This window comes from Alosa sapidissima, chromosome 1 (genome assembly GCF_018492685.1).
Source record: "Alosa sapidissima isolate fAloSap1 chromosome 1, fAloSap1.pri, whole genome shotgun sequence".
Taxonomy (NCBI): domain Eukaryota; kingdom Metazoa; phylum Chordata; class Actinopteri; order Clupeiformes; family Clupeidae; genus Alosa; species Alosa sapidissima.
The window spans coordinates 52766640-52781715 of NC_055957.1; the positions used below are offsets into that span (position 1 = coordinate 52766640).

At 40.6% G+C, this 15076-nt stretch overlaps 1 protein-coding gene across 6 annotated transcripts in view; it reads right to left on the bottom strand.

Annotated features, from left to right (window-relative positions):
* The window catches only part of cdh18a (cadherin 18, type 2a), a 50584-nt gene that overhangs the window by 20263 nt on the left and 15245 nt on the right, over positions 1-15076 (bottom strand). For all 6 annotated transcript variants that reach the window (XM_042108598.1, XM_042108597.1, XM_042108600.1 and 3 more), the window contains one exon: positions 12987-13508. In XM_042108598.1, coding sequence (XP_041964532.1) covers positions 12987-13250 — 264 coding nt within the window. In that variant the 5' untranslated portion in view covers positions 13251-13508. The remainder of the gene's footprint in view (positions 1-12986; positions 13509-15076) is intronic.

Below are 15076 nucleotides of genomic sequence, written 5' to 3' on the forward strand. Positions count from 1 at the left end.
GTCACCATTTTCACCGGAACAGGTCATTTAACCATCCAAATGATTTCTAAACGGGTTTATTACGTTGAAATAGTTGCCAAGTTCCCCTTTAATATGGGGTCACGACTCCACATACCAAGTTTAGTTTCAATCAGTGAAAGTGTTAATAAATATAACGCCCCTAGTGGTCAAAGCACACCAAATTAATTGTGCATCCCCAGTATGTAGTCCCAAGTCCACATACCAAGTTTGGTTGTGATTGGTAAAAGTGCTAATCATACCGCCCCTAGTGGTCAAACATCACCAAATGTATTGTGGGTCCTTAGGATGTGTTCACGAATCAACGTACCAAGTTTGGTGTCAATACGAGAAAGTCTTCCTAATTATAGCGCCCCTAGTGGTCAAAGTACACAAAATGTATTGTGTGTCCTCAGGATCGGGTCCCGAGTCCATTTACCAAGTTTGGTTTTGATACGTAAAGGCGTTACTGAGATATGAGCTAATTTCCTGTATCTCTAGCGCCCCCCTAGTAGTTGAAGGTCACCAAATTTATTGTGCGTCCTCAGGATGGGGTCTCAAGTCCATGTACCAAGTTTGGTTTAGATATGTGTAAGTATTGCTGAGATATGAGCCTACCTCCTGTGATTATAGCGCCACACAGTGGTCAAAATTTACCACATTTCTTGAGCCTCCTCCTAATTGGGTCCTGAGCCCATGTAACAAGTTTGGTTTTGATACGTGAAAGCATTGCTGAGATATCCCTTCACTTCCAATTTTGATTGGCTGTTTTTGATTGGCAAACGGTTTTAGGTTTGAAGACAAAAAGGGATAACTTTTTTGAGGCTTGGACTGAAGATTATGTGTGTCAAGTTTGGTGTCAATTGGAAAAACTTTGTGACCTGTGAAAACTTTTAGGTGTTTTTGATTAAATCCAATATGGCGGCCGGATCAATTACGTTCACGTCACAAATTCACATCTGTCGGACTTACGACCTCCCACAGTATTAACGATCACCATTAGTAAGTTTTAATTCCAAAAACACAACACCCGTTACAGGCCAAAAGGTAAATTAGCTAATTATAGCGCCACCTATAGGTCAAAAGTCATTATATTTATTGAGCCTCCTCCTTATTTGGTCCTGACCCCATGTACCAAGTTTGGTTTTGATACATGAAAGCTTTGCTGAGATATCACTTCACTTCCTGTTTAGTGGCTTCGCCGCCAATTTTGATTGGCTGTTACGGGCGAACGGTTTTAGATTTGAAGACAAACAGGGATAACTTTTTTGAGGCTTGGACTGAAGATTATGTGTGTCAAGTTTGGTGTCGGACAAACTTTGTGACCTGTGAAAACTTTTAGGTGTTTTTGATTAAATCCAATATGGCGGAAAGTCCATCATGGCGGAAAATGACGTCATAGGGTGTGTTGAACTCGGCTTGGTCCAAGGATTCCAACAATACCTCATATTTGACAATCTGGCCAACGGGTCAAAAGTTACTTGCATGAACGCACGTCCAAATTTGGCCTGTTGGGCTAGAGTGCTTGAGGTGCCGACTTGAAACTTGGTGAAATTTTTACCAGACGGTTCTATGGGCTGCCATAGACTTCCATGACGGAATAATAAATATATATTGCTCCTGAGTATAAGTCACATCAGTCAAAAAATGCGTCATGGAAAAAACATATATAAGTAGCACCGGACTATAAGTCGCACAGGACTATAAGTGACGTGTTTAGAAATGTATTTCACAAAATCCAAAACCAAAAACAGAGACTATGTAACTGGATTATTGAGGCCAAAAAGATTAATGTTAATGAAGAGAAGGAGTGAAGGCAAGAGGAGGGCAGGAAGGTAATTGCAAAAGATTCACTGAAAGAAAATACCATGTGGTACACCAAAATGTATCTAAAATGTGGAGAATACAATGCAATCAAGCATTTTGGGCGATGTGGAGTCACAAGCTGGCAGCAGATTAAATGCTCACAAGAGAGAAAAAGATGCAGTTTTAGACGTGACTGAAGCAAGCCAGGTGATAGGCCTATAGGCCCGATGGTAATTGTAAAGCAATTTACAAAAGATTCACTGAACAAAAATGCTGATATGATGCATGAAAATGTTGCTAAAAATGTGCAGAATGCAATGCAATCAAGCATTTTGGGCGATGTGGAGTCACAAGCTGGCAGCATATTAAATGCTCACGTTAGAGAGAAATACGGTTTTAAAAGGCTGTGAGCGAAGCTGAGGCAAGCCATTAGGCCTATAAGCCCGACAGTAATTGTAAAGCAATTTACAAAAGATTCTCTGAACAAAAATGCTTATATGGTACATGAAAATTTAGCTAAAAATGTGGAGAATGCAATGCAATCAAGCATTTTGGACGATGTGGAGAGACAAGCCGGCAGCAGATTAAATGCTTGTGAGAGAAAAAGACTCGGTTTTAAAAGGACGTGCAGTCCGAAGCTGCAGCAAGCAGGTGATATTTAGAGAAAAAAAGATGCGCATTTAAAACCAGGGCCTAAATTTCAGCGCGGGATTTAAAGCATACTAATAAAAGTCCCGCAACTCTAGCCATCATAATGCGAGAAATTCCCACACATTTTACAGCACTGTCTGACGTTAATCTAATAATGGAGCGGCCTGAATGCGGGACTATTGACTGGACGGACCAACTCTGACTTCAATTGAACCCCATGCAGAGACACACGCGCGCGCGCGCGCAGGACCACTTTGGGGGTGCCTCTCTCTCTTTGCTCTCTCTCTCTCTCAGAACGATTTGTCACCGCTAAAGTCAAATTATAGCCTATAGTCTAATTATAGCCTATAGGTGCTTCTACATCAACCGCTATCGACAGGAAAGGAAAACGAACGTTCAGCGATCAGGAACCGTCAGGAATTTTGAAAACACAGAAGCATGACAGCCTATAATATAACGCGAGAGAACATGGATGTGTTCTCCATTTGAGGAACGTTATAATCGATTGCGGACGTTAACAGAGAGCTACAGACATGGAGCGCATAGTAGGCCTAGGCCTACTTTCACTTTCTGTGCGTATTCACGTGAAAGATAATTAATAGCAAAACAGCGATCAAATATTACATGGCATTGAGATTTGTTTTCAAATCTTTTCATGCATGTCTAGATAACGGGTGAGGAATGTTTAGGGGACAGACTATCGTGAATCCTGAATTTATGGCTGGGCAAAGCACAGCACCTTTATTTGGACCATGGCTTGTAGCATATTCGAGTCAGCTATAGGCCTTTATTTCTTGCGTTTTACTCTGAGACATGGGCCTATACTTTTCGTTTGGAGCGGCATACCGCTATCAATGGCAATGGTTCACTATTAAGTTTCATGTATAAAATAGTGTCGGGATTTCCATCCGCTTATTGCGCGATAAGGCATCCGCTTTCATTTATTCATGGCACATGTGCTGTGCTGCAAGGGAAACCTTATTCCGTATAGCCAAAGAGGTCTAAGATAGCCAAAATTTAGTTATTTTTTAAATTATGCATGATTCACTTTTTTATAAAATTCGTAGGCTGATGCCTGGCAGCAACAATTGCGTTTAAATGTACGTTAACTGGGGCTGCGTGCGTCTGGTAGCTTGAGAGCAACTGTTGGAGACTAATGGTGTAGGATGATGACTTTTCACTGGCAACAATATTAAACCAACCAACCAACAATATAAATTATTAAGAAGAGCTCTTTTATGAGTGAAATTGAAACAAAATTATAGCCTACTGGCTTTTATTTGTCCAATCTGAGGCTATAAATAGAAGTATGCACATGTGTTTCACGACTTGCAGCATTTGAGAGCGCTCTCTCAAGGCTGTAGATGATAATGTTTCATGTAGGGTTCATGTCAGTTAATATAAATTAACATTTAAAACATTTTCAATTATATAATTTTTTTTCATACATAAGTCACACCTGACTATAAGTCGCAGGACCAGTCAAACTATGAAAAAAAGTGCGACTTATAGTCCAGAAAATACGGTAACCGCAAGCGGTGATTTACGGGGTCCGAGCAAAACGAACATGAGGTAGCATAGCTTTTTAGTTTTACATATGCTTTGATTGTTTGGGCCCAATTGTTCAAAAGAAACGTGATCGGATTTCGGTTATCGTATTTCTGTTACCGGATTTCGGCTATCGGATTGGATCAAATCTTGAAAATGGCTTGTTCAAAGGGAAACAAGGATCCTGAAATTGGATTAGATCACATAATCTATTCTTGGTTTTGATCTGGATAAAACCTTCACTTTGAGTTGGATTGGAATAAATTTGATGCATAAAATTAGGATTACCCTGTGCTGTAACGTTATAGTGTGCTAACCTTCACAACCTAATAGTATTCTAACAATACCCTATTCTAGTGTGCTAACCTCCACAACCCAACAGTATTCTAACAGTAGTATTCTAGTGCACTAATCTCCACAACTCAATAGTATTCTAACAATACTCTATTCTACAGGACTATGCATTTGTCATGGATAAGATGAAGGGTCTGATAATGGAAGGCAGTGTTTCCCACAGAATGGAATTGTTTTTGTGGTGGTAGGTGAAGGGGGGTGGGGGTGGGTTCTGTGTTGGAGTCAATAAGATGAACAGCCTATAATTATGCAGTTATACTTGCCTTGCACGACAAGTCCTGACAAGTAGCTGTAACGTTATAGTGTGCTAACCTCCACAACCCAACAGTATTCTTAACAGTATTCTATTCTAGTATGCTAACCTCCACAACCCAACTGAAGGAACTGTAGGGGGCGATGTGGGTCGAGGTAGAGTGAGTGTGTGGCGAGCAGGCAGAGCCTCGGTCAGAAGGCTCAATGGTATGGAGTGATGACACGGAGATGGCAGGTTTTGGTGCAACACAAGTGAACTTTATTTGAGTTTCAATTCATCTGTTTATTTGTTCTTTACTTGTATGTGTGCTGCATCAAAGAGGAAACAAACAGAAAATGGAGCAATCAGTGAAACGGGGTAAATCAGTACAGATCCCAACTCACAAACAAACCAATTGACATTTGAACAATAAACTGAAATCATATGGCTATATAAGGTACAACTAAACAATACTTGACATCCCAAGTCAACCAACATCACCTAATCATCTCTCACATGGGACTCCAACACACCAAACCAACAAACAAAGACCTTAACTTTACACATGATGGCAGAGCTACTCTACAAACTGATAAACATCACAAAAGTCATAGTGAGGGTCATTAAAGTGATGACTTATGTAACTTACGTTAAAGACGCACACAGAGCAGGACACACTGGAGTGCTGGGTTGAGATGAACCAAAGAGTGAACTGAGGGCGAGCAAACAATTTATCCTGGTCTGAGCCCCTGCTCCGGAGCTACAGGGTTTCCCAGCAGGTAAACTGGGTGTGGTTAGGTGGCAGAGCCTAACAATCCTGCAATTTCTCCACAGCACTTTCACCTCAAGCCCTCCTTACACTAGGCTTGTTCGACTTGAGGCAGATCTGACTTGGTCTGGCTTTCTACGTAAACGTGATCTTCAGAGGCTAGCCGGGAGGAGCTACAACAGAGGGCAGCTCATCCCGGACAGACAGGCTACAGTCTGCCTGACGTGACTCGCGGGAGACATCGCGGAATTTTGTTTTTAATAAACACAGCAGAACTTTCATTCTTACTCATTAAAATGAGCATGATGACTGACGAAATAAATTCTTATGATGTAGTTTAAATAAACCACTGTTGGCATACAGTTAACAGGCCTGCTTTGTAGCACATAAATTCAATATCAAGTGTTTTCCCTATATGTGTGTCTATCTATTTAACCAACAGCAGAAAATAACAGAATATCCAAACATTTTCAGTAGGCTAGCCTACCATTGTTGCAGAAATCATGTATAAGAAGGTATCCCTTTGATTTCTGTTTATTTTCGCACATTCCAACATAAGGTAGCAGCATGAGACTCCCGTCAAAATCGTCACGAGGACATTCCTCCCAAATGGCCCTATCACGTCTTTGAACTGACGTCATGAGGGCGTGTTTCACCTCGTGCAGCTCGTGGAAGGCAACTGCAAGATCTGTCTGCAGGCTAAGACTCCCACGATATTTTAAGGTCATGTGACATGGTGTCCCTCCCCGGCGGACAGAAGTCGGACAGAATTTCTAACCAGTATGCATTGCGTCCATCCCAGTATGCATTGTGTTCAACCCAGCAAGCATCACATCAAGTCAGATCTGCACAGATCTGCCTCAAGTCGAACACGCCTAATGACAGACTTTGGAAAGATTTGCAAAGATTTAGAAAACATTTTTTTTGAAAGACTACAGTCTCAGACCCTCTCACATCTAAAGACAAGTAGTAGAGTTTTAAGTCACAGACTATGATTTTGCAATGACTAGGGATCTTGCAGGGTCACTATTTACAAGACTGCAACACGATTCCTTTAAATTATTACCCATCGTGCAATAGATAAACAGGAAATGAAAATTATAAAAAAAATAGAAAATTATAGCCTACTAAACTCAGTCGTATTTTCGTGTTTCTGCAGCACTGTTTCATGCGTGACATCCTTAACCGATACAGAGTTGTTCTGTCAAGTGGAAGAGCCGACTAAACATGTATAAGAAATGACAAAAATTATAAGAATAACAAATAATTATAGGCTACAGCTGTGTCGGAGTCAATAAGATAAACAGCCTATATAGTTATACTTGCCTTGCACTACAAGTCCATATTGACAAGTAGCTGTACTGTTATATAGTGTGTTAACCTCCACAACCCAACAGCATTCTATTGTAGTATGCTAACATCCACAACCCAACAGTATTCTAACACTTAATGCTTCAAGTGGGATTTGAACTCTCAACCTAAGGATCACCAGTACAAGGCATTATCCCACTGTCAATCCTACATGTTGGCCAGTCACATTCACATGGTGAAAATGTGTATTGGTAAACACACAACAAGAAAAACTCCAAGTATACATTTCACAATAAAATGAAGGGCTTTCCTAAAAGAGTACACCTGAAAACTTTTTGATTAGACATTTGTAGAGAAGAATACTAATGGATGAAATATAAATATGATAGACTTAATGATGAAGGAAAAATAGTAAACAAAGAAGTTCCCCTGAATGTCATAGAGTGTCTCGGCAAAGATGGTTGATTACGAAGATACTTCATGAGAGGCCATTTCCTGTCCCTGGAAATTTATGCAAATAGGGTAGCAGTACACGCCCCCACACATTTATGCAGTGATCGGGCTCTCTTTTTAACATTGAGGTCTATGGCAGAATCCAAGAATTTCCGAGAATTTGTCAAAGCCTTATTTTTCTGAGCAATGGATGCACATTTCGGACACGGTATCATGATCTCCAAACCCTTCTCCCTATTTCAATAGAATGTCGTGATAGTATGACCCTCCAGTCGGGAGAAAATCAACATTAATTAAGGTGTACACCAAGTTTATTTTGTACTCCGGCTTGTCTGGCGTGGAACCGAGGCGTTCAAACCAGGGGGTCAAGAGCGTGCAGATTAGCTTCGGCATGTTAGCATACGCCATTTTCAAGTATGGCGCCGCATGAAGCATTTGGAACCAGCTCCATGCACGAAAATCCGTGTTGGGCACGAGCTCTCATGCGCGTACATGTTGGTGGGCGGGTACCTATCCGGCGGCTACAGCCAAACATTATTCAGTGCGTATTTCTTGAGGAGCCTATGAGAAGACGTGTATATTATGGTTATTTATGCATCATATGACAAATAAAGAAAGTGTATTGATCTTGTTTCGTTGTTGTTTGTCCCGAAGAAAAATAGCCTAAACATGATTAAATACAATAAATTACACAACAGCGGCATAAAGCCCTTGTCTCGTTACACCATGGTCACACGTTGCTGTCAACCCATAGCCGCCCCCTTTTGAGCTTGCCAGAGGCTGAATCAGTAGGCTACTACATTGAAACACAATTATTGCCGCGAGGCATTCCAGCCTACAAATTTAATAAAAGTAAATCATGCATAATTAAAAAAAAAATAGCTCAATTTAGGCTACTTCGCTACGCAATAAGGTTTCCATTAGAGCACAGCGCACGTTCAATGAATGAGTGAAAGGGACTGCCTTGTCTCACAATAAACAAATTCCAACACTTTTTCAACTACACGAAACTTTACAGTGATCATCAACCCCGTAGATTTAAGTGCCCATCAGTCTCAACATTTAACTATATATTAAAAAGTCCAAAAGTAAATTAAATCCCATACCAAAACCGAAAATCGTCTGCTTTTGATAGCCTATGCCGCTCCAAACAAAACGCATGTCTCACAATAAAACGCACAATGTAAGAAATAAAGTTCTGCCTCGAATAAGCCTACCCCAAATAAATACCTGTGCTTTGCAAAGCCTAAGTAGGCTAAATAGCAGACCCCGGACATAATGTAGGATTTACGGAAAGTATGCAATCATACGATGTTGGACGCCTGGCGATGCTGGCCGTCTACTGTGCCTCTGACTCCGCTGCCTCATTCGACAGGTGAGCGTGAAGATTGGATATCTTATATGCAGACTACATTCTCTTTAACGTTACTTTACCATCTGCGGTGTACAACCCAAAGTATTTCCAGACACCACATTTTAGATGAGTTGGGGACGTAATTGTCCGCTCATGCTGGCAAACAATAAAATAAAAAACAAACTAATCATAGACTGTAAAAATGCGCTACACATGGCACTAAAAACCGAATAGTTTATTTATAGTTCGACATTTATAGTTCATGTCATGTTCGAATGCATATTTGCAGCAGCAGGACGTCAGGCAGACCGCTCTTAGTTAGAGCCGCTGTTATCCAATGTTATCCAATGAATTTTATTGTGACTCTCTTTTTACAGAATATCCAATACAAATCGACGTTGGTTCATGCGTCATTTCCAGCTTTAGAACTTGGCGCATGGTCAGAGCCGACTGGCGCTGGATCCGAGCCCCAGTGTTCAATATGGCGTTGACTATGAATTGGCCGGATTTACTAGCCTAGCCTCTGCCATTCATTTGTATGGAGGGCGGGACTTAATCACTCTCTCCAGTTATATATAATACCTCCATGGTTCAAACATAAGTCATACGTCAGTGACACGCCCCTGTGCAGGCGGGAACTGAACCAGAGCCCGTCTCTGACTGAACTCCACTTTGCCCTCATAGACATGAATTAGGACGACCCATCTTGATACGCATTCATTATCTTTGGTCTCGGCATTCTGATTCTTGGCAACTGATGAGTGTGAATGTTGATTGGCTGATGTCATTCAGGTGCTGTTCAATGGTGTGAATCTTAAATGACCAATAGCATGTGCAGCTTGATCCTAAAGTTCTAACGGGGATTCAAACACTCAACCTAAGAAACACCAGTACAAGGCATTATCCCACTGAGCCACTAACAATCATACACATTGGGCAGTCACATTCACATGGTGAAAATGTGTGTTGGTAAACACACAAGAAAAACTCCAAGCATACATTTGACAATAAAATTAAGGTCTTTCCTGAAAGAGTACACCTGAAATCTTTTTGAAATTCTGGGGCAATTAGACATTTGTAGAGAAGAACACTAATGGATGAAATATAAATATGATAGACTTAATGATGAAGGAAAAATAGTGAACAAAGAAGTTCCCACTGAGCCACTGACAATCCTACATATTTGGCAGTCACATTCACATGGTGAAAATGTCTGTTGGCAAACACACAACATCAAGAAAATTCCTAGCATACATTTGACAATAAAATTAAGGGCTTTATAAAAAAAAGAGTACAGATCTGAAAATGTGCACTGTTAATGGTATCCACATAATGATGGTTGTATGGTTGTTCTCCAAGGAAAAAAAATACTCATATAGGAATATAGGTGATATAGGAGAAATGGGCTGAGTGGTCGAACTTTATTGGTCTATATCTCTGAAATGGAACAACATATCCAAATTATTTTGATAACTTTTGTGAGGCTTTGTTTAAACATTGTCTGTGAGAATTTTGGTGAAGTTTTGATAATTTTTGAAGCCTGTGAAACTTTTTATGATGTTTGGCTTTTCTCTGAAATTGTGGCAAAAGTAAACATTTTTAGAGCATAAGACCAGGGTGAAAAAGATGCATCTAAAATGTAGAGATTAATATGATGAAAGAATTTTGAGTCTAGGTCAATCTGGTAAGGAGAAATAAGCATTTTTGACAAGAGCGCCACCTTTGGGTGCACTACCCCAAATTTTGGGTTATGGGTAGTGGAGGGTACTGGTAACAATACTTAAAAATGTGAAGTTTCTAGGACTTACGGTTTATAGGTGATCTAGGAAAAATGGCCTAAGTGGTCTAACTTTATTGGCCTATATCTCTGAAATGGAACAAAATATCAAAATTCTGAGCAGTAACTTTTGTGAGGCTTGGTCTAAACATTGTCTGTGAGAATTTTGGTGAATATTTGATTATTTTTGAAGAGTGTGAAACTTTTTATAATGTTTGGCTTTTCCACGAAATTGTGTCAAAAGTAAACATTTTTAGACCATAAGACCAGGGCCAAAAAGATGCATCTAAATTTAGAGATTATTATTATGAAAGAATTTTGAGTCTAGGTCAATCTGGTAAGGAGAAATTAGCATAATTAACTTTTTTTTCCAATAGCGCCACCTTTGGGTGCAGTACCCCAAATTTTGGGTTATGGGTAGAGGGGGGTACTGGTAACCATACCTGAAAATTTGAAGAGTTTTGGAGTTACGGTTTAGGCTGCAGTATGACTTTTACAGAATTTTGGCCAAAAATGAACGGTACAGAAACAATAGGGGTCCTGCAGCTATGCTGCTCGGACCCCTAATAATAATAATAATAATAATAATAATAATAATAATAGGAAAACGTAGAAACACAATGGGTGCCTTCGCAGCTTCGCTGCTTGGCCCCCAACTATGCAGTATTGGCAATTTCCTTACCGTTTTCTCGGTTTTTGCTTCTTTTTCGCTGGCTTGGTCATTACGAATGTCTGAGAAACTCCATCGCTACCTTTTTCTAGCCGGTGCCTGGCGTGTATGTGTATTTGAATGCAGTAAAGCAATTCGTTACGCTCGTTATACTTCCCGACACTGAGGCCGTCGGCCCGCCGGCCCACAGTTGCAAGGGTGGTTTGTGGTGGGCCGCCACAAATAAGTCAATGTAAGGGAAACACTGAACATTTTTACTTTAAGGTAAAATTGTGAGTTTCTTTGATTTTGCAGCTTTGCAGCTGGCATAATTTTTATCTTGTACACAAGCCTTCCCAGTGAGGTCTGAGCGGACAACATTCATAGACACATGAATGAATGAATGAATGAACGAATTAATTAATGAATGAATTAATAAATTAATAAATAATACATAAATAACAGGCTGCGCCGTAACTAATTCACATACCATAACATCATTAAACTATGTAACACCCATGAGGGATTAATTACCACTCACTGGGAACAAATACTTTTAAAATGGCTTGTGTCCTTATCCCCCCACCCTCACACCTTACATGAAACAAGTGCTCCATTTATGTTTCAACCTGTGTCTAGGAGGATGATCTGGGAGTTGCTGATGTCTGATTGTTTGGCCAGCCGTATTCTGGCAGATCCTACATGACTAGATGAAAGTTGAGGCCACGTGCTGTTTGCAATTTCCACAGAGCCAATTCATCTTGTTCTACGTGTGCAGAATGATTTAATACTTAGCACGGCACTGATCTACCTCATATCTCAGGTGAACCAAATCCATAGCTGACAAAAAAATTGCAGCCACTCATGAACAGCTGATACTTAAAATGTTAAAGTTCTTAAATATTAAACTGCAAACATGTAGAAATACAAATACATATCTAATGCTGTGGATGAGAATGTCATCCCATGAGTTTTACACTTGTATGTACGGTGTGGCCAGTGTAGAATTCCAACCAAGGCATCTAAATATAATGTGGTTGGGCAGATGTGCCTCTAATAGCCATCAATAGCTGTTAGCATCACAGCAGTCAAAACAAATCTAGCCAGTGTAACTCACATGTTCAGCTCAGGTGTCTTGGGAAAAGACCCACGGGTCACTGCTGATTCTCATTTTTTGACCCTAGCCATCTGTGTCCTCTTCACGTTGCTATGTTCGCAAAGTGTCAATTCATCATGTCACTATAGATTTGCAACATTGTTGCAAACCACTATGTGCACTCAACAGAAGACTGGTAGGATGCAACTTTTGGTGATGACCATAGTTTGCTTTAAAAACCCACTCTGCTGTCAGGATATTATAATACCAATGTCGAGTTTTTCCCCCAGGGGTTCTTAACCACTTTTGATGAGGAAGGACTCCTAATGAAGCTGGATCTAAGAAGATATTTTGCATTTCAAATACCAGAGGACCTTTTTAAGGGTACGCAGGATCTAGGAAGCGCAAGCGGAAATGTACACAGGAAGTCATTAATGCCATTATCTCTCTCACATTAATCTCTCCCAACTTATGGGAGACACTGCTTCATCATACTCCTATTTAACACACCCAGAGCGTGAGATTATGGGTCAGCCACTTAGGAAGTCAAATTAATTTCTACTGCAATATAAGTATTTAGAGAAGGAAAACACACATTTCTGGACAGGAAAGATAAACAGAAGAAAGAAACAAAATCCATCTTGGTAGTCACAGAACAATGTGACTAGCCATGCATAAACCATATTAAAGTGATGTGACATGGAGTTACATAATTAAAATTGTACAAAATCATAGGCAATTAGTGAAATCAATTTGTAAAAGAGCTTGCACATGTTCAGGTTCTGGTTGCCACTTAAAGTCATGTAGTTGTTGTAGTGCTTAAATGAATATAGGCCTATTAGTATAATAGCATTTCATCATGTGAATGCAAAATGGATTGTTAACCTTAACGTGCCAAATGCACAGTATATGTGTTACATGCTCACCAGTGTAAGGACACGCTTACAAATTGGTCTAATTATGAATGCATATAAAAAGCACCCATTTACCTTTCCAACATGCTGAGCCTCTGGGCCTATATGTTCCTCCAGAACATAGAACTGATTCCAAATCCACCCTCTCTTGGGCCGGTGATGCGTGTCTTTGTCCTGGTCTGCTGGTTTGGCTTGGTTCAGGCTTTGGTTCTGGTTCTGTGTGAGTGCAGTTCTGACGGGTCTGGCCGGTGAGGGTGTGCCTGCAGTGGTCAGCACCACACCGAGACACAGCAGCAGCAGCAGACAGAGGCAGCAAGAGACCGTGCTGGATAATCGCATGGTAAGAGCCAAGGGGTGGCAAACCCACTCTGTGCACCCGGGGCACACTGTCCACTCAAAGGCCACTGACAGGCAGCTGTCCACCGAGCATTTAGATCAGACTTATCCAGAGGCTTCTGCTGTCGCCCATTGTGTTACATCCACCGATCAGGAAGCTCCTTTTAGATCACACACGCTGATGAAAGAGGTCAGGCATACTGGGTGAAAATGGTGGTGCAGTTGGTTCATCAGAAACAGGAGGATATATCCATGTTGTATCTGTGAAGAAAAGAAAAAAGGACAGAATCATAGATTAAAACTTGACATCTTTAATAGGTCAAACTTCATTTTCTCAGCTGCCATTTGGAAATACTACAGCAAGTGGTGCTATATCCTCATAAAATAGGTTTAAATGGAGATATTTTCAATTGATTTGACCAAATTGGACCATGAAACCCTATCTAAATGTGCCACGATGTCTCCTGGTCTTGCCCAAAACACCTCTGAGTAAAAGTGAGCTTTGGGCACAGTGGCACATGCTTCCGTTGATGCACTGAACACTGACTCCCTGGCTCTGCACATAGTATACAGCTCATCTGGCTTGATGTATAGTCAGGGTAGATTCACAACTGCCATTGTATTTAAAGGATCAATTAAACACAGATAATATAAATCTGGTAAAATGAGCCCAAACCCGCTGAAATTAAAGCATGAGTCTTTCTCTCTGCCTCTAAAACTCATATTAAAAATGCTTTATTGGCTTGGCAAGCTTTGTCTTTGTCTCTCTCTCTCTCTCTCTCTCTCTCCTTCTCTCCAACCCCCCCCCCCCCCCGTGTTGTGTGAAATAGATATATAAGCTTGACATGTGCATAAACTGTTAATCTCCAGGGAAGCTGTAACATATCATTTTCTCCAGCGAAAGAATTTTCTGTTTCAGCAGGAGTATTTGATCTGATAAAAACATTGTGCTTTTTCATGCTTATTCTCAAGCTTCCCCAAATACATCTGTACACCTGTCAGTGAAAAAACCTCAGAAAAAATGCTATTTCATAAATAAATGATTTATGTGGCTGAGGTGAAAAACTTGACAGAGAATGTTACTATGTGTCCCTACTCACTTTCACTTCTCTAACAACGTAGCATGTTACATTGTTATTGAAAGAACAAATAAAGAATATATATATATATTTTACAGCCACAAGGACAGAAAAAGGGATGTAATTTGTGTTGAGGGTTTTGCGCATAATTCTGTCACACTGTAATTATGAGTCAATCTCAAACATTCACTTTATTCAGTATCTTTGTGTCCATGTACTCCATTCTGCCCCTCTCTTGCTCTTGCACCCCATAGTCTATATCATTTATTGTCTGTCAAAGCCATGTTTCAGTCTGGCAGTGATTTACTCTCTAATGTCTTATTCATTTTGGATGTGCCATTGGCAGGCCTAAACATCACTCAACATCACTGCAACTCTCAAGCCTCTGTGTCTGCAGCCCACAGGGGCAGGGGGCTCTTAAAGCACATCGGCTGCTTATTATGTCAAGATGCCCCTTGACCTGTTGTTGTCATGTGAAGGCACTGGGAACGGAGGATGACAAGAGTGGTCTTTAATGTGATGCCGTGCCTCTCTTCTCACACCATGTTTCACTAGCCAGTACTTGGAAGGGCAGAGGCGTTTGACTGGTGCGAGTTAAAAAAAAAAAAATCAGCCTGTAATGATAGCAGAAACTTCTGCAGAGACGTATTTCCCAGCCGCCTGGTTGAATGGAGTGTGATGACTGGAAATTGATTTAGTTTATTACTTTGCCTGGCTGTTCCTAATGTAACGCGGTGTGTAGCAAACTGA